The sequence below is a fragment of the Mustela nigripes genome, chromosome 12 (assembly GCF_022355385.1).
Source record: "Mustela nigripes isolate SB6536 chromosome 12, MUSNIG.SB6536, whole genome shotgun sequence".
Lineage (NCBI taxonomy): Eukaryota > Metazoa > Chordata > Mammalia > Carnivora > Mustelidae > Mustela > Mustela nigripes.
The window spans coordinates 29,124,197-29,144,743 of NC_081568.1; the positions used below are offsets into that span (position 1 = coordinate 29,124,197).

At 39.4% G+C, this 20,547-nt stretch overlaps 2 protein-coding genes across 2 annotated transcripts in view; one reads left to right on the forward strand and one right to left on the reverse strand.

Annotated features, from left to right (window-relative positions):
• NUP155 (nucleoporin 155) overlaps window positions 1-10,479 on the reverse strand; it is a 67,771-nt gene extending 57,292 nt beyond the window's left edge. Inside the window, exons 1-4 of the mRNA XM_059417014.1 lie at window positions 10,202-10,479; window positions 7,586-7,723; window positions 5,147-5,243; window positions 2,595-2,665 (exon numbers count right to left, since the gene is read on the reverse strand). Coding sequence (XP_059272997.1) covers window positions 2,595-2,665; window positions 5,147-5,243; window positions 7,586-7,723; window positions 10,202-10,358 — 463 coding nt within the window. The 5' untranslated portion in view covers window positions 10,359-10,479. The remainder of the gene's footprint in view (window positions 1-2,594; window positions 2,666-5,146; window positions 5,244-7,585; window positions 7,724-10,201) is intronic.
• Window positions 10,480-16,750: 6,271 nt separating this feature from the next.
• The window catches only part of WDR70 (WD repeat domain 70), a 298,705-nt gene continuing 294,908 nt past the window's right edge, over window positions 16,751-20,547 (forward strand). The window contains exons 1-3 of the mRNA XM_059417015.1: window positions 16,751-16,870; window positions 16,966-17,031; window positions 20,259-20,342. Of these exons, the coding sequence (XP_059272998.1) occupies window positions 16,846-16,870; window positions 16,966-17,031; window positions 20,259-20,342 (175 nt within the window). The 5' untranslated portion in view covers window positions 16,751-16,845. The remainder of the gene's footprint in view (window positions 16,871-16,965; window positions 17,032-20,258; window positions 20,343-20,547) is intronic.

The window sequence follows — 20,547 nt, forward strand, 5'->3', positions numbered from 1 at the left end:
GAGAGAGAGAGAACACAAGTATGGGGACGGGCAGAGGGAGAAACAAGATTCCCTGCTGATCAGGGAGCCCGACACGGGATACCATTCCAGGATCCTAGGATCACGACCTAAACTGAAGGCAGATGCTTAACTGACTGAGCCACCCAAGCGCCCCTGTTTTTGCTGCTTTGATGAAAAAAAAAATTCAACAGAATCATAACCCACTGCATTTTATTTTTATTTTTTTAAAAGATTTTAGAAAGGCATCCTTTGGCACCAAAAACTTGCCCAAAGGAACCTTCAACTTCTAAGGCAACTTCTATGACAGTATAAATTGATGCCTTTTCAAAGATGCTGGTTCAGTAATATCAAAATATAAAGTTCTCTTCTACTGAAAAGTCCACTGAATTTTCAGAACTAATTGAGTGAACTTGAGGTAGGAGGTTTACTGTTTTAGACAAGGAAAGACCATTCCAAAAATAACTTCCAGGAAGAAGTTTACCCATGATTTGACTTTGGTGGTAGCCCTAGTTGGTCATACAGATGAGGTCAAATGACTCATAATCACTAATTACTCATAATCACTATAATAAATAATGTCCCAAAGCCATAATTCAGCTAAGTTACCTCCCTGGAAGATGCAAATGAAGCTAGACAACACGTGACTCTTTCAATACATGGAAAATGCTTCCCTGAACTCAGAGAAGTGTGATTAACTCTTGTCAATTTCTCTGCAGACAAAAACCTGCAAATGCTAGAAAACACTGAAGAACTCTGTTTTATTCAAACAATCATAAAATTGAAACATGTATTCATACTCTTCTTGCCAATGAAGCAAACTCTTGCCAAAGAGGTGAACTTAGAAAACAATGACTTTAAGAATAATATTTTCCTGGAATAGGCGAAATAAGATATGGACTTTGTTAGCTTTAACATTATGTTCAAGTTAGAATTTTCAGTGCTTATGGACAGCAACGTCAGAGTTGTTTTATAATCAAGGTGGCTCATTCTGTTAAGTGTCTGACTCTTGATATTGGCTCAAGTCATGACCTCATGGTAGTGAGATCCAGCCCCAGAGTCCAACTCTTTGCTGGGTATGGAGCCTGCTTAGGATTCTCTCTCCCTTAGCCCCTCTGCGTCCCCTTGCACACTCTCTCCCAAAAGAAGAAAGAATTGTTTCATTATCAAAGATCACAACTTCGTTGTCATATCAAAGACTCATCATAATTTTAATTTTGCACTGAAGTTTATATTTGCATAGAGTTAAATTTTACTTTTTTTTAAGAGAGACAATTTATATTTATTAAAATACAGAGCAGGGACAGCCCTCCATTGTTACTATGAATAAACTTTAGACAGTAACTTTTCTTAAAAAAAAGATCTATTTATTTTGAGAGAGAGCACATTTGAGAGTGAGCACATGTGAGCAAGCAGGGGACAGGAGCAGAGGGAGAGGGACAGTCTTAGGCACTCTGCACTGAGTGTGGAGCCCCATGCAGGGCTCAATCTCATAACCCTGAGATCATGACCTGAGCCAAAACCAAGAGTTGGATGCCTAATGGACTGCACCACCCAGTGAATAAATTTTTTTTTTAAACTTTTAATGTAGTAAAGAGAGATACATATCTCATGGTGAAGAATACGTTGAGGTTCTATGTTAAGGAAGTAAATTTCCAGTGTAATCAAGTAAACAGTGTATAAGACTGCATGTTTGCACCATGTGAATATCATTTCAAAGCAGCTGTGACCTCAAAAGATTTTATTTAGGCCTTACAAACTATTTTGTGTACTATTTCCCATTGTAGGAAGATTTCTCATACATCAAAAAAAATGTATATTAAATTTAAATCAATCTATTACTATCATTAGCTCTGATAAAAAAATCTGGCACAATGAAGTTGACTCTTAAAGCTTGCCATTTCTTTAAGACTTATTCTGAACTCTTTTCATTTCTATTGGCTATCAAGACTAAAAAAATGATAGAGAGATAAAAATGGCTTTTACATTAAATTCAGTGACTGATAAAAATGTATAAGCGGGGGCGCCTGGGTGGCTCAGTGGGCTAAAGCCTCTGCCTTTGGCTCAGGTCATGATCCCAGGGTCCTGGGATCAAGCACCGCATCGGGCTCTCTGCTCAGCAGGGAGTCTGCTTCCTCCTATCTCTCTGCCTGCTTCTCTGCCTATTGTAATCTCTGTCTGTCAAATAAATAAATAAAATCTTTAAAAAAAAATGTATAATGCAAAAAATTTAAGTAATTCAATGAGAGTAATAAAAAACAAGCAAAACAAAATTCAAAAATTATAATTTAACAATTTTATTTATTAAAAATATTTTTTTTAATGTAACCTCTATACATAAGATGGGGCTTGAACTCATGATCCTGATATCCAGAGTCACATGCTTTACCGACTGAGCCAGCCAGGTGTCCCAGTGTAACAATTTAAAGACAAACTCACCTCTACCATGAATAAACTGTTAAATATTCCTAATCACTATACATATTTCTAATTAGAATTCAGATCAAACTTCAAAATTTCAACTATATTAAAATGTGCTGTTATTCAGTTCCATGTATATACATATGTAAAATATTCATTACATTTTTATTTCTTACCAGGTTTTGGTTTCACAAGTCCCACAGCAAGAATGGTCTCACTGAGTCCATCAAAATAGGCAAGGTCTCCTCTGTCAACAGTTAAAGAAAAACATGTTACACATATAAAGAAAACAAAGTTTTATCTAAAATGTTCTTGAAGGGGCGCCTGGGTGGCTGAGTGGGTTAAGCCTCTGCCTTCGGCTCAGGTCATGATCCCGGGGTCCTGGGATCGAGCCCCATATCAGGCTCTCTGCTCAGCTCTCTGCTTCTCTTCCTCTTTCTCTGCCTGCCTCTCTGCCTGCTTGTGATCTCTCTCTCTGTCAAATGAATAAAAAAAAAAAAAAAATCTTAAAAAAAACAAATGTTCTTTAAGACATCAGAATATAGTGAAAAATAAATCAGCAAACAAAACTGTTTAAATTCCAAGATCTAGACACACAGGCGTATCTAAGACTAATAAGCACAAACCAAGGAATGCTGCTCCCCATCCCAAACTTTCCCCCAACCAGATTGCAAGGCTCAAGTAACAGCCATTCTACTGCTGGGGCACGACCTCTTCAGAAAAATAAGCTTTTTTTAGGGGAAAGAATAAGTTCGAGAGTAGAAGAGAAACATTGAGAAAAAATCTCCAGCATCCCAACCTGTATCCTAAGTACAAATAATTCTATAGGAATTTGAAACTTATGGTCCACTAAAGGTGACTACAGTAATGACAAAACCAAACTCAGCTCAACTCTCCATTATAAAGGCTTAACCTGCTAGGCCTATTTCTAAGGATAAATACTATTTACTGCATTATCCACTGTCCTACACATGATATCTAGCTTTCAAAGAACACATGAGACACAAAAAGCACAGGGAAAAAAAGCCTGTCAAGAAACAAAGTAATCAACAGAAATGGACTCAGCTATGATCCTGATGTCTGAACTACAGATAGTAAAGTCAAAATAAATAAATCTGATTAATATTGTATAGGTGCTAATGGAAAAAGTGAACAATATAAACAAACAGATAAGGAATTTCAGCAGAGAGGTGAAAATTGCAAGAAATAAACAAGTGAAAATATTAGATATAAAAAGTACAGCACAGAGAAAGAGCATTTTGTAAGAACTTTTGAAGTAGACTTGACATAGCCAACAAAAGAATCTGTGATCCTGAAGTTGGGTCAATAGAAATTGTCCAAACTGAAACAAAAAGAATTAAAAAAAAGGAATGAAACAAAAATAGAGCATCCAGGGGTGCCTGGGTGGCTTAGTGGCTCATGACCTGCCTTCGGCTCATGTCATGATCTCAGGGTCCTGGGATCGAGTCCTGCATCGGGCTCTCTGCTCAGCAGGGAGCCTGCTTCCCTCTCTCTCTCTGCCTGCCTCTCCCTCCGTCTACTTGTGATCTCTCTGTCAAATAAATAAATAAAATCTTAAAAAAAAAAAAAAAGAACAGAGCATTCAAAACCTGTTGAAGAACATCAAAAAATCTAACAAATCTAACAAACAAAGAGGGAGAGAGTGGGGCAGAACTAATATTTGAAGATAACCACTGAAAAATTTGCAATTAATTCAATATTTTATTATGATGGATATGTTAGATGTTAATGGAAATATGCCAATTTTCATTAAAGGGAAAATCCTTTTTAGGGGAATGACTCTTACATTTATATATTACATAGTTTTTTGGCATTTGATTTTCTTAAATACACTCTTGCCTAAATGAAGAGGTTTTATTCCTTAGTATCAAAATGACCATGTTACAATTACACAACAAACTAAAGTTCAGGGTATATGAAGAACAATCACAACCGTGTATTACTGCTATTAGGACTACGTAATAATTCAGTCATAACTCTAGCTATGAAAAGTTGTAATTAAATAAAAATCAGTAAACAAAAATGGTTTCACTTAAGCTACAAGTTCAAGTTGTCACATTTAGGGTCACTTCAACTCAATGATACAGTGTATATGTGTGGTTCCTAACAGATGTTTTAGTCACCCAAGGAAAGATTAACAACTACATGGGCCCTCCTTTCATTAACCCACTTATCTCCAGAAAGCCAGGTGAGATTACTAGAACAATAAGCTTTATTTTAGCTAGAATGTCTTGGACCTTCACTCAGACTATGACATACATTCAAATTACACAAAGATTAAGATCACAGACCAGCAAAATTGGTTAGTCACTTCAGTAAGTTAAGAGACTTTCAATGCATAGAAATGCATCGAAAATAGAGATCCTCAAAACGTCAAACCATCTCTCTAAACACTACTGATAGGCTATCTTATTGGATGGTAAGAGTTTGGCAACTAGCCCCCTGCTACTCAGAGTGGTACTTAGACTGGCAGCATCACCGGGAGTCTGTTACAATGTAGACTCCTGAGGCTCACTCAGAACTACTGAAACAGAACCCACATTTTAACCCCCTACCCAGGTGATTGTTATGCATACAGAGAAGCACTTATCCAGATGTTACATGAATGAAAGAGAAACCAGGCAGCTTCTGATGGGTAGAACAATAGCTGCAGTTAAGATTATCTAAATTCTAATCATGCTACAGCAAACCAGCATTAAATACATACCCATCTTCATAGTTCCACATGAATATGTCACTGTCGATTGTGAGCCAAGCTCTGCTGATTGGAGGAAACACACCCATCATGCAGTTACACTGCATATCTGAAGTCATGTGGATGTAAGGCAAATGACTGCAATCTTATCTTTCTTAAATTTGCTTAGATTTTGATTTAAAATTTATGATTAAAAAGTCACAACCTAAACACTCTTTAATAGAAAGAGAAAATAAAATATCTTAATTTCTAATGAGTTTAACGAAAAACATAGCCATGACAGAAATAAACCTGTAATTTATAATTTCTAAATAATGCTATCTGACCACTTAAAATGTATTCTAAAGGACAAGTGAAATGTTTTCACCATTACTGACTTGCTGATTGCGAATAACACCATTAAATTTTGACCATAACACCATGAAAAACTTACTGGACTAGTTTCTCCAATTGTGTAAGAGCAAGACTGATTAAAAAAAAAAAAAAAAAGCACATGGATGCTAAAGTCATAGCTTGACAATCTGCAAGCCTCTTATAAATAATACAACTGAATTATATTATGTAATTATAAGACAAGGAAACAATTATGAAATAATTTCCTAATGTTTCTTGCAGAAATAGTATTATCAGAAGATTAAAGAATATAGGGGCACCTGGGTGGCTCAGTGGGCTAAGCCTCTGCCTTCAGCTTAAGTCATGGTCTCAGGGTCTTGGGATCGAACCCTGCATTGGGCTTCTGCTCAGCAGGGAGCCTGCTTCTCCCCCTCCCTCTGCCTGCCTCTCTGCCCACTTGTGATCTCTCTCTCTGTCAAATAAATAAATAAAATCTAACACAAAACTAAAAAAGGGGCACCTGGGTGGCTCAGTGGATTAAAGCGTCTGCCTTCGGCTCAGGTCATGATCCCAGGGTCCTGGGATCGGACCCCACATCGGGCTCTCTGCTTAGCGGGGAGCCTGCTTCCTCCTCTCTCACTCTCTGTCTGCCTCTCTGCCTACTCGTGATCTGTTAAATAAATAAATAAAATCTTAAAAAAAAAAAAAAACTAAAAAAAAAAAAGGTTAAAGAATATTAAGAAACTAAATAAGAGTAGAATATGAAATAAGGTATGTTTTATATTTAATAACACTATTTCATCAAGTCTCGGAGAAACACTGAAAATTTTAGGGAAAATATTAAATTCTAATAGTTTTTCTACTTACAAGTATTTCCTTAAATTTCCATTTCCTTTATTTTTGAATCAGATTGTCATGAAATTTGTAATGCTTTCACTTTAAGTAGATTAACATACTTTTAAGTCTCATTAAATATTAGTACAGCATCTTAATATCTATATTATGAGGGCTATAGATTGATAAAAAAGCTTCCTAGGAAATAACTATAAATCTAATGCCTTTATAGGGTATGCCACACTTAAAAAAATTAGATAAAATCTTTCTAGAGGATAAGAAAACTCCTCTAGGGCACCTGGGTGGCTCAGTGGGTTAAGCCGCTGCCTTCGGCTCAGGTCATGATCTCAGGGTCCTGGGATCGAGTCCCACATCGGGCTCTCTGCTCAGCAGGGAGCCTGTTTCCCTCTCTCTCTCTCTGCCTGCCTCTCCATCTACTTGTGATTTCTCTCTGTCAAATAAATAAATAAAATCTTTAAAAAAAAAAAAAAAAAAAAAGAAAACTCCTCTAGCAACTCAGTCTACAAAGATGCCATTAGTGTTACATTCTTATTGTGATCCTTAGAAATGCAATCATTTATAAACTTTAATTCTAAGAGAGCAGTAAGTGCAAAACCACACCAAAAATTTTTGGAGGGGCAAAAAGAAGTACCTGGCAGATTGTTTTAAACAATTTTAGAACAACATCCCAGTTTTAAAATTAAAATACGAGAAAAAATAAAAATAAAAATCACAGGTCTTCCAGCTAAAATGTAGTGGTAAAAGCTTCCTTCTATAGCATTTAACTGGAAAGTATTACTTTGTAAGAATATCATTTAAAAAAATGCAGAACTCCTTGTAAACAATTTACTCTCTTCAGTGTCCCAGAAAAATTAAAATGTGATTCAATTTTCAACATTCAATGTTATATGAAATTTTCTAGGCACATGGCAAACTACCCACATAATTAAAAAAAAAAAATTTTTTTTAAGATTTTATTTATTTATTTGACAGAGAGAGATCACAAGTAGGCAGAGAGGCAGGCAGAGAGAGAGAGAGGAGGAAGCAGCCTCCCTGCTGAGCAGAGAGCCCAATGTGGAACTCGATCCCAGGACCCTGAGATCATTACCGGAGCCAAAGGCAGGGGCTTAACCCACTGAGCCACCCAGGTGCCCTAAAATGTTTTTCAAATAAAGCTCTTAAATGAACTGATATACACACACCAATTAAACACAAAGCAAGAATAATAAAAAGAATAGCAATTTTAAAAAACTTTAAGGAATTAAAAACAAGGTAACAGGATACGTCCAAACTGTTCAACAAGTTCAGGTGGGAGAGGAACTCTTCGGATGGAACTGATCTCTGGAAGGTTGGGTACTGACAGCAAACCAGGTCCTTGTAGAGGATAATCCATATCTGACATGCCAGAAACAGTGGGATTATCTGCAAGTAATACAACAAAGCATTTATTAAAATAATAATGTTTTGGGCACCAACTAGGCATACTGAAGCACTGCAAGCTACAAAATAAAACTACCTCTGGTGGTTGTAAAGGTAAAAAGAGAAAATAGTTCTGACTCAACACAAACAAGGCCTGGGAAAATCCAGTGTTAACGTGGGGGCAATTACAGGTTTCAGCCCTAAACAGAAGATTATCTTTCACAAAGATTCCATAAGAAAGGAAATACTTGGGGCGCCTGGGTGGCTCCGTGGGCTAATGCCTTTGCTTTTAGCTCAGGTCATGATCCCAGGATCCTGGGATTGAGCCCCGCATCGGGCTCTCTGCTGGGCGGGGAGCCTGCTTCTTCCTCTCTCTCTCTCTGCTTGCCTCTCTGCCTACTTGTGATCTCTGTCTGTCAAATAAATGAATGGAATCTTTAAAAAAAAAAAAAGGAAATACTTAGTTCAATAATTTAGGTTTTTTTCCTATTATTTTACTAATCTGAAATGGGCAAATATTTATAAAACCACTTTGTGATTGTCATATAAAACAACTGTGAACAAAATACTGATTGGGGGAAAAGAGCTATTTCATTTCCCACTTAAATATTAATAGATTAAAACAATCTATGCATTTTTCTGTTAGACCACCCCCCAAGACCAATAAGAAATACAAATAATACCACATATGCAATATTTTATTGGGGGAAACCACAGACTGCTCTATAAAATGTTCACATTGGGCAACTTGCTCTCAGAGTCAACTAAGGGCACAAGTGGGCTACTCTATTCAGCCTGTCCTTTCTATGTCTTGAACAGGGAGGTGTTCTTTGGATCTGACTGATAACTTATGTTTATCCCAGGCACCTCTCCAGGCTCTCTTTAAGTACAAAGATACTGGGGAAAACGGATATATAAAAGAAATTCTAAAAGTATCATGGGAATTTAAAATATACAACTAGGGAGGAAAATGCAATCAATTCCTATGTACTGATTTGATTACCCAGTTTCAACAATTACCAATACATGACTGATCATGTTTCATTTATAGTCTTAGGTACGACTTCCCTACTGGATTTTTTGAAGCAAATCCCAAGCATCCTATTTAATCTTAAAACATAATTTTAATAGGATATTGCACATGTTAAATGACAATGGAAATACAAAGGATGGAATTAATAACTCTGGTGAAAGTGTGAATGGTTAAGAAAGCCCTCACAAAGAAGTGATATTCAAGGGAGTCTGGAAGAATGCCAAGCAAAGAAGAAAGAACATTCCATAAGTGATGCAGTAAATGACGACATAAAATGGAATCCTGAAAGGGAGCTTTTTATGAAAAACATGTTCAATTCTGTGTGACTGGAACAAAGAGTTTGAGAATTGGATGGAAGAAAGGGAGGAGATTAGGTTGAAGAGGTTGGTGTTAAGGTGGATAGAATCTATTTGAATCAGATAAGAGGACAAGAATGTATGGACTGTTTTTACATCTTGCTTTTCAAATCTAAGGAGGTCAAAGGGAGTAATGCTGTTCAAGATGAGAGTTGCTAATAGGCCACTCAGTTCTTATAAACATTGGTGAGCAACTGCCAGAAACAAATACTACATGTGTTTCACTTCTATCTTTCTCTGACTACAAGTCTACTCAATTTTTATAAATCGCCAGAAGTGTCTTTTAGGTTAACATTGCACAGATTATCCTTATTACTTTATCTCGGTTATTGTTTACCGAAAACCTTGTCTCTGTATTAAGCTTCTTTTCTCCAATATAGGTCTCAAAAAGGGGCCACTTTTTTTTTCTTAAACAACTTATGTAACTCCATGCCTTGAGGAACCTGGTCATTAATTTAAAACCATGATACAAAGTACGTTTCCCCTCACCTCTCTTTTGTTGGCCCATACACTGCCTTACCTTCCCTGTCCATCATCACAGCTAATATCCCTGCTCTCTTCCTTTATTTCACAGATAATGAAATAACAAATATTTATTTCTTTAATAAATACGGGACCCTGTATTTATTTATACAGAGAATTCCAGTTCTGCGTATTACAGGACTTCGTATTACACTAACTCTACACATAATAAAGGCTATCTTTGAGAGAAGATGGTAAATTTCCAAATTTCGTTTGCTCTTCTGTTTTAGTCTAAAGTTAATGAGGAATCAACAAGAATGAGACTTGGATCAGGCGATCCTACTCAACTGGCCTTAGCGAACACTTGGTGGCAGTGAGCAGCTCGTTAAGTTTGGGGTCTTTGCTTCAAATGGGTTGCTCGTCATTCCTCCCCTTTCAATTATCGGCAATGAAGTGAGGACAGGAAAATAAACGAAAAAGAGACTCTTTTTCGCTCTTAGAAATGTAGCAAACAGCTCAATCTCAAAATGTTTTCGCTGGGCCCAACCTGGGGATAAGGCCTAGTTAGGAAGTCAGGCGAGAGTCCTTTCGGCTGAGAAAGCAGTCACCAAATGGGCACTGATCACTCACTTGGGGCAGACACCATGAGAAGCTCGGAAAGGTCCGGGTACATGCGGTCTTCTTGCAACTGACGGTCGATGAGCCGCCCTGCATTTTCCAGAGCTTCCTGCAAGGCTGAGGCCGACGTGGAGGCCGGCATCGCCGAGCCCAGTAAAGAAGACGGCATGTCGCGACTCGGAGACACCAGTGTCTGGAAAAAGTAAAAAACCAAGAAGAAAAGAGAGAAAATCCAACACCCCGGCTCAGACCCACAGCTTAGAGCGCGCGCGCCAAACGAGCGCCTCGGCGCTTGTGCATGACGCACTTCCGGTCCATCTGGAGGGGAATTTGAAGGCTGCGTTTTGAAGCCGAGGAGAGGAAGTTGTGGAAGGGGTGCTGGACGTTAGGGGGCGGAGCCACTGAGCCGAGGCGCTTTCCAGGACTTGGGCTGGGAGCTTGAGGGTGGGGGAGTAGAAAATCCGTGGAGGTTATCTAGGGAATGGAGAAAAGAAAGGGGGAAGGACCCGGGAAGGAGAGGGTCGGGGTGGGGGGTGGGGGAGGTGGAAGGGAGCAGGGGTCGGGTAAGTGGCAGCTGGGTAGATCCCGGCAGCGCAGGCTGCTCGGGTTCTGGTGGGTTTCGCGAGCGCTGGATCTTGGTGTCTCGAGCTTTGCAGGTTAGACTCTCCCAACTGCAACTACTTAATCTTTGGCATTCCACACAACTTCTTTTCAAGAGTGGATAGGAGTCGGTAGTTTGCCAGAAAGAGTTTACGTGTGAACCAAAATTTCACTACATTTGTTATGGGCTTCACTGTAAATTCATCAGAATTTACTGGCCGGGTCAGTCAGTAGAGCATGTGATTCTGGGTGTCTGGCTGGTGAGTTCCACCGCAACGTGGAACCTAATTCAAAAATATTCAGGCTTTTCTATTTGTGTATGGCGACTGTTCCTATGAAGAATTGTGTCTTTACTGAGTCATTCGTTGCATGCAGGAGGCTGATGCCTTCCTTTGTTTCTCATTACAGAGCGGAAGAAGAGTGTTCTAATTCATTGGTGGATTCCCAGCACAAAGTAGAGGGACCCCTCTAAAGGAGATCACCCAATACATCACCAAGTCCTACAGACATTGAATTTATAATTTGTGCCAGGCACTGTGCCTGGTGCTGGGAATATCAAATGACCCATTCCTGTCCTCAAGTTGCTTCATGCAGGGACACACAAGTAAAGCAATAAAGTGCATCACCCTAATTTTTATGGGGTATGTATTAATTGCAGTAGGAGGATAAGATGAGCAAGAAGAAGTAAGATAGGCTTCATTTCACATAGAAGACAAATCAAAGCACTCTTTCAAAGTGCATTCCTCATTTAGAAATACTAGATTTGTCCTTATTTAGCGTTCATTTAGAACCACACTTAAGCTTCATCTGCTTACATTCTTAATAGTTCAGCTAATCAGTAACTGAATTACCCCTTATTAACAAGCTAAACTGAAAGAGGACTTCAGCTACCTCCATTTTGATCTCAAACTTTCTAATTGATTAGGTTTTTCTTTCCAGCTTGTCTTTTAACTCAGGCCAAAGATTCTGCTGGCAAAGCATCCTGTGATGGGAACCGAAAGTACCCCCTCAAACAATTAGGACTGCCCTGAGCCAGCAAAACCTGCCTGTAGTTGACCCCCAAGATAATGATGGATCTGACTTCTACTGCCCACTTACTGAAATTTACGGAACTTTGTCCCCCATTTTCCTTATATAAACCTAGGAGTATTTTCAGCACTTTGAAACACTAGTCTGCTGTCTTCGCAGTGTTGGCCTCACTCAAATGAATTCCTTTCTTGCTTCATCACCACTTGTTTCTCTGCTTTTTGATTTTTCAGTGGTGAGTGCTGAACCTTGTGTGTTTGGGACCCCTTGAGCCAGGTGCTCTTGTGCCCCATGCCCAGGATAAAAAACTATAGTCTTTGCTAAACTATGGTCTTTGCTACTTGAATTATATTTTGCTTCCTCAAATGAGGGGTTGACTGAATTTCTGAATATTAAATTTCTGAGATGTTACAGATCTATAGGTATAACTTAAAACTTCATAGTAAATATATCAGGAAAAATTAGATTTGTATTATTGGTGAATAAATCGGCAGATGGTTCTCCAGCCATCAACTTTCTTTTATTTGGGAGAACACAGATTGAAAACTGATGGTTTGGAGCAGGGTTTGTTTGTTTTAATTTAAGATAAAACATATGACTGAGACTTTTTAATTCCACAAATTGGATGATCTGGCAATAGTGGTCTAATGTTCCTGCACTCCAATAATATTCCCAGGGGCCCAAGTCCAAGGACTTCTGTTCATTTGTATATTGCCTACGGTTGCTTTCGAGCTACAGCTGTTGAGTTGAGTAATTGTTACACAGACCACAGGGCCCCAAAGCCTAAAATACTTACCATCTAGCCCTTTACAGGAGAAGTGTGAAGTCTTCCTTAACCAGTGATTTTAAAACTTTTTTCTCAGAAACTCTTGAGACTTTTATTAAGGATTACAAAGAGTTTTTGTTTTGTGTGGGTTGTATTTGTTAATAATTGCTAATATCTCCTAAAAACAAGAAATTTAAAAAGTCATTTAAAACAATAAGCCTTGCGGCACCTGGGTGGCTCTGTAGTTAAGTGACTCCTTTAGCTCAGGTCATGATCCTAGGGTCCTGGGATCAAGTCCCATGTTGGACTCCCTGCTCCTTGATCAGCAGAGAGCCTGCTTCTCCCTCAGCCTGATGCTTCCCCTGCTTGTGCTTTGTCTTTTTCTGTGTCGTTTAAGTAAGTAAAATCTTTTAAAAAATAAAAGAATAAGCCTAATCCATTTTAATTTAATATAATCCATTTTAAATTTAATTTAAAAATTCATTTTAATTAAATGACACAAATTTTATGGAAAACCACTATAGTTTCTAAAAGTAGATATTAGAAGAATGAATTATTTTTCATTTTTCCAAATCTCTTAAATGTCTGGCTTAATAAGACAGGTAAGATAGCTAGATTTTCATATCTGCATTTGTGGTATGTTGTGATCTGTTTACTTGAAATATACGAAGAAAAGTGGGCCTCTCACAGTTTTGTGATGGGAAAGGGAGAAGTATTTTAATGACCTTTTTAGATAGTTGTGAATGTTATTCTCTGATAGATTACCAAAACTTGACAAGCGGTATAGTTTTGTTTTGTTTTGTTTTGTTTTTTAAGTGGGCTCTACTCCCAGAGTAGAGCCCAACACAGAGGTTGAACTCATGATCAAGACCTGAATTGAAACTAAGAGTTGGCCACTCAGTTGGCCAACTAAGCCATCCAGGCATCCCAAATGGTATAGTTTTTCTTTTTAAAAAATTGAAAAACTTACTTATTTGAGAGAGAATGAGAGCTCACGAGTTGGGGGGGAAAGGGAGATGGGGAAGCAGGCTCCTCGTTGAACAGGGAGCCTGATGTGGAGCTCAATCCCAGGAACCTGGAATCATGACCTGAGCCAAAGGCAGCCGCTTAACTTGCTGAGCCACCCATGCACGCTACCCCAAGTAGTATAGCTTCTTAAAAGTTAGTTATGATGTGGAATTTGAAACCATCAGTGAATTTTTTTGAAATTGTTAAATTAAAAACCACTTGTCTAATATTTTGGACCTTCTATCCATGCATGATTCTGTAACTTTATGTGTTGGTCATTTGGGAAATATTGGTTCTCTAAGTTATACAGAACTTCCAAATGTTGACACATTTCATTAACTAATAGAAAAAAAAGAAAAATCTTTAACAAAATTTTCAAATATTAAGAAGTTGTCAGGCTTATGGTTGTTGATACAACCTTGATACAATCTTGGTAAGTTTCTCAGGAGTCTAATTTTATCTTAAAAGCTCAAATTTCCGTTAGTAGCAAGTATAGTGAGTTATTTTCCTTGAAGTGACAAACTCATTTCATTCATTTGTGTTTAAAGTGGGAATGTAACAGGAATACAAGAACTACTACAACAATTTGCTTGTAACTGCCTTAATTTATGCTGAGGCAGTTTTACCCACTATTGCTTCTGCATTGTAAGTGCAAATGGCAATAGCATGAAAAAAGCAAATGTCTTAGTATTATTATGAAAATAATTTTTTAAAAGATTTTATTTGGCAGAGAGAGAGAGAGAGAGAGATAGATCACAAGTAGGTAGAGAGTCAGGCAGAGGGAAAGGGGGAAGCAGGCTCGATCCCAGGACCCTGAGGCCATGACCTGAGCAGAGGCTTAACCCACTGGGCCACCCAGGTGCCCCATTATGAAAATAATTTTGATCTCATGCACCCCTTTACAGGAATCCACAGAATACACTTTGAGAACCACTGCTCAAGTAGCTCCCTATTTAAGTAGACTAGCCTTACTAGGTATTTAGGGTTTTTTTAAAGTATCCTCATTAGGGGCACCTGTGTGGCTCAGTCCTTAAGCATCTGACTTCGGCTGAAGTCATGATCCCAGGGTCCTAGGATTGAGCCCTACATCAGGCTCCCTGCTCAGCTGGAAGCCTGCTTCTCCCTCTCCCATTCGCCTTGCTTGTGTTCTCTCTCTCGTTGTCTCTTTCTCTGTCAAAAAAATAAATAAAGTCTTCAAAAAAAAATCAAGTGAGTTCTGAAGGTTGAGTAGGATTCAATAAAGGGCATGGAGACTGGTGAAGAGTCAGAGTTTTCCAGACATGATATTCTCTGAGGCTGCTTATTGAGCTGAAAGAAGACTGGCGTAGTGGAAAATAGAACATGATGAGGTTGGAAAGGCTTTGGGGGCCATGTGAATCATTTGCATTTTAAGAACAATGGAAGTGATAGTAGACGTGATAGTTATCATTTAGGGTGCGTACTAAAGCATAATTTGAGATTGGACACTAAGGTGTAGTAGTTAGTCTAATGAGTAACTCTATGAAAATACTTTTATTCAGCAACATTTATTAGGACTATATATGGCTTTGCTAGAATTTAGAAATAGAAAGATTAATATGCCATTAGTTTGTAGCACAGGTAAGGAGTTGTGTTGTAAAGAAATTAGAATCAAATATGAAGTAAAGATATAATAAATATGTTAAAGTGCTTTGGAAACCCTTGCTGTGGACTGGGAAACTCTATAAGCAATCATGACTGATAGCCAGAGGGAGGCTTGGGCTAAGAATACAAGATTTAGAGCATTTATTGTATTTATCTATTTTTAAAAAGATTTTATTTATTTGAGAGAGACTGTGCACAAGCAGGTGTAGGGGCAGAGGCAGAAGGAGAGGGAGAAGCCGACTGCCTGCTGGGCAAGGGAGCCCCATCCAGGACTCCATCCCAGGACCCTGAGATCATGACCTGAGCTGAAGGCAGACACTTAACCGAGTCACCCAGGCGCCCCTAGAGAATTTTTTTTTTTTTAAAGTAGGCTCCACTCCCAGCATGGAGCCCAACACAGGGCTTGAACTCATGATCCTGAGATCAAGACCTGAGCTGAGATCAAGATTCAGGCACTTAACCAAATAAGCCAAATGCCCTTAGCGCATTTTTGCCAATCTTAGCTACACAGGCTTCTGTGTACTTTTTAGTCATGTAGTAAATACTATTTTTTTTCCTTAAAATATACTCAAAGGGTGGATAACTGTGAGCATTTCCTCATAGAAAAGGACAAAATGCTAAGAGGGAGTTTTTTGGTTTTTCTTCAGAATTCTGTGAGGACTGTGTCACCTTGGCAGTAAATGCATCTTAAAAATAAAGGGTGTTCACAAAAATGTATGAGATCTTGACATCTGCAACAACGTGGATGGACCCAGGGAGGCTTCTGCAAACTGAAATAAGTCAGACAAAGACAAAGATCATATAATTTTACTGATATGTAGAGTCTAAGAAACACACACACACTCAAAAGGAAGAAACAGACCCATAAATACAGAGAACAAACTGATGGTTGCCAGAGGGAGGAGGATGGGCAAAATAGGGGCAAGGGAGAGGGAAGACATAGGCTTCCTTCCAGTCCTGGAATGAATTGGTCCTGGGTATAAAAGGTACAGGATAGGGGATCCAGTCAAGGGTATTGTAATAGTGTAGTATGGTGATAAATAGTAGCTCCCCTCATGGGCATAATATATAGACTTGTTGAATCACTATGTTGAATGTCTGAAACTAATGTAGCATTGTGTCAACTGTACTTCAATACAAAACAAATCAAGGGAAGACAAAACAAAACACCTCCCCAGGGGATACTAATACGCAGCGGAGACTGAGAAATACTGCCTAAGGGTGGGTATCCACGGGATTTACTTGTTGCTTGTAGGACCTGTATACTCTTTCTTTTTCTAAATGCTTATTATACCAATCATATATAATAACTGAACAAAATGTAGGGAAAAAAAGAAGGGAGGGAGGGACGGAGGGAGGGAGGTAGAAAGAGAAAAAGATAAGGGTGCTGACACAAACTACGTAATGTTTCCAGCCAGTGGGTGGAGTAAGTAGGTGATCTCGGCGGCGCTTATGCCCCGCCAACCCGGTAGGGCGGCGCAGCTCCGGGGACCGCCATCCCCTCGCGGAAGGCGACGCTCTTGGCCTTCGCCGCGGCGTCTCTCCAAGGCGATACTTCCTGTTGGTTTTGCCCCGAGTCTTCCGCAGGTGTTTGTGCTGTGGCTGTGGCTAGATCTGCGGCGGGCGGCTTGCCATGGAGCGCCCGGGGCCCAGCGAAGGTAGGTTCCGTGGGGGCGATGCCAGGCAGGGCGGGGAGGGCTAGGGGTCGCCGGGGTCGCCGCACTAACGAGGTCTCCTCCTCCTCTTGCCCCAGTGACAGGCTCAGACGCGTCCGGACCGGATCCGCAGCTGGCGGTCACCATGGGCTTCACGGGGTTCGGTGAGTGACCGTCTTAACGCTTAGCCCCGTCTCCTTTTGCAGGGCTTTTAAGACCGGCAGGTTGAGAGAGGAGACCCAGCTGGCACCTCTGGTCCGCACGCTCCGCTGCACCAAGCCCTGGTTACTTGCGCTCTAGTGTATGCCTTGCCATTTCTCCGTAGTCTCTTTCCCATCCGCTAATTCTTGCTTGACTGTTGGGACCCGCTAAGGTGACGCTTATGGGAAGGCTTGTGGGAAAGATAGCTTTGTGACCTATGCTGTGGAGGTGTTGGTTCGTGGAGGGAGTTGTCTTTTTGTGTCCTGAGGCTGAGAGCTAACCATTGACTGTGGTCTGCAGTGAGATGGCCTTTCTGGCAACAAGTGGTGCATTGAGTGATAATTATGAGTTACTAAATCCTTTTAGATTAAAGCCTTTCTTCCCTGGAATTGTCACTTCAGTCTCTCTGTAGAGTCTTGCTGTGAGATAAAGAAGAACATTTCAAACAGAGATGTAGTCATCTGTTGAAAACATCCTGCTTGTAAGAAACAAATGTAAATCTTCTTCCCATTTCTCTTGGGTCCTGGATGGAACAAATATCAGGCTGTTATTTCCAGGTCTCTTGTTGGTGTTCATATGCCCATTTATTATGGTAATGTCTTCTGCCACATTTTTACCCATAGCTGGTCGGGTTTGCAAATATACTATATAGTTATGTATTACTATAGTATTTCGTTTTGTCGGTCTTTAAAAATGATTTTATTTATTTGCCAGAGAGAGAAAGAGAGAGTGAGCAAGCACACAAGCAGGGGGAGTGGCAGGCAGAGGAAGAAGCAGGCTCCCTGCAGAATAAGGAACCCGAGGCCGGGCTCCATCCTGGGACCATGGGATTATGAACTGAGGTGAAGGCAGATGCTTAACCGACTGAGCCACCCAGGTGTCCCTATACTATTTAATTTTGTTTCAGTTCTTTAAAATAGTTTCCTCCCTAATTTCAAAAGTAACACAAATTAATAGCAGAAAATCTGAAAAACAAATAAGGAAGAAGTAAAATCCTTAATTGCATGATCTAGAAATCAAGACTTAGAAGTTATTTTTCTATTCTTCCCTGTTGTATATTTATCAAGAAAGTTAAGATCATATGTATGTACAATTTTATGTTATTCTTAATTATGTATTTTAATTCTTAATACTTTGAGGATTTTCCATATTATAACGTGCTCTTCCAAAACATTTTTTTTTTAAAGATTTTATTTATTTATTTGACAGAGAGAAATCACAAGTAGATGGAGAGGCAGGCAGAGAGAGAGAGAGAGGGAAGCAGGCTCCCCGCCAAGCAGAGAGCCTGATGCGGGACTCGATCCCAGGACCCTGAGATCATGACCTGAGCCGAAGGCAGCGGCGTAACCCACTGAGCCACCCAGGCACCCCCCAAAACATTTTTAATGGCTGGATAGTACATTTAATAGAAGTGTCATAATTTTGGCCTACATAGTTTCTAATTCTAACTTCTATTACTAATACTAAAAAGAATATCTTTATGAATAAAACTTTCTTTTTATAAAGAAGAATTTCCATAGGATAAATTTCTAAAGAAGGGACTATAATAAAAATATATTAAAAAGTAACCAAAAACATTGGATATATATCTTTTTTAATTTTTTAATTTTTAAAAATTTATTTATTTATTTATTTTTTAAATTTATTTTTTAAGCAGGCTTCCCAGCCAGTGTGGAACCCAACCTGGGGCTTGAACTCATGACACTGAGATCAGGAGTCCTATGCTTAACTGACTAAGCCACCTAGGTGCTCCTGGGTATATATCTTTTAAAATTAATTGATACAGGGCGCTTGGGTGGCTCAGTGGGTTAAAGCATCTGCCTTTGGCTCAGGTCATGATCCCAGGGTCCTGGGATCCAGCCCTGCATTGGGCTCTCTGCTCAGCAGGGAGCCAGCTTCCTCCTCTCTCTCTGTCTGCCTCTCGCCTATTTGTGATCTCTATCTGTCAGATAAATAAATAAAATCTTTAAAATTAATTGATACATTTTGTCATAATGCCCTTCAGAAAGATTGTTTCATTTTATACCAAAGTCAGTATTATGTAAGAATGACATTTTTACCATATTCTTACTAACATTATTATTTTAATAACATTATTATTTTTTTTTAAAAGGCAGTGAAAACAAATATAATATTGCTTCCAAGCCCATTCACATTGTTGTCAGAATTTAGTTTCTTGGGCGCCTGGGTGGCTCAGTGGGTTAAGCCGCTGCCTTCGGCTCAGGTCATGATCTCAGAGTCCTGGGATCGAGTCCCGCATCGGGCTCTCTGCTGAGCAGAGAGCCTGCTTCCCTCTCTCTCTCTGCCTGCCTCTCCATCTACTTGTGATTTCTCTCTGTCAAATAAATAAATAAAAAATCTTTAAAAAAAAAAAAAAAAGAATTTAGTTTCTTGTGGTTTTAGGGATGAGGCCTCTGTTTCCTTAATTGCTGTCAGGTGGGAATCTCCGCTTCTTTTTTTTTTTTTTTTTTTTTTTTAGTTTTTTTTTTTTTATCTGACAGAGAGATCACAAGTAGGCAGAGAGGCAGGCAGAGAGAGAGAGGGAAGCAGGCTCCCCGCCGAGCAGAGAGCCCGATGCGGGGCCCGATCCCAGGACCCCGAGATCTTGACCTGAGCCAAAGGCAGCGGCTTAACCCACTGAGCCACCCAGGCGCCCCGGAATCTCCGCTTCTTAAGGTGCTTGCATTACTGTCGTCATCTGAAAACTCCAGCTAGTATTTCCAGTCCGTCTCACACTTCACATCTCTCTGACTTTAGCTGCATCTGTTCTGCTTCTTTGCTTGTAGGGTCATCTGTGATTAGACAGGGCCAACTAGGATAATCTGTTTTGAAGTCCATAACCTTAATTAGATCTACAAAGTCTTTTTTGTCCTGTAATGTAACATATTCCCGGGTTCCAGAGATTAGGGTATGAACATTCTCCATTCTGCCTATGACCAGTGTTGTAGATTTCAGGGGTAGAGTCCAGGTATATTAAAGGAGGATGGGAAATTCGACCTATTAATGATGAGACTGTCATTAAAATTTTCCTGGGAAGTAAACTCTTTCTTCCTAGGTATTTTTCTTATAGCCATGCTATAAATTAAACAGACTAAATGAATATCAACTGTTTAATAAGTGTTTATGGATTACCTAATGTTTGGCCAGCTTAATGCAAGAAGATCACAGTTTGCTACTTATTTCTGTTTAGGAAAAAAAGCTCGCACATTTGATTTGGAAGCAATGTTTGAACAAACGCGAAGAACAGCTGTGGAAAGAAGTCGGAAAACATTGGGTAAGAAGTTCAGTTATGGCTCTTTTTTTTTTTTTTTTTTTTAAGATTTTTTATTTATTTATTTGACAGAGAGAAATCACAAGTAGATGGAGAGGCAGGCATAGAGAGAGGGAAGCAGGCTCCCTGCCGAGCAGAGAGCCCGATGCGGGACTCGATCCCAGGACCCTGAGATCATGACCTGAGCCGAAGGCAGGTCATGATCTCA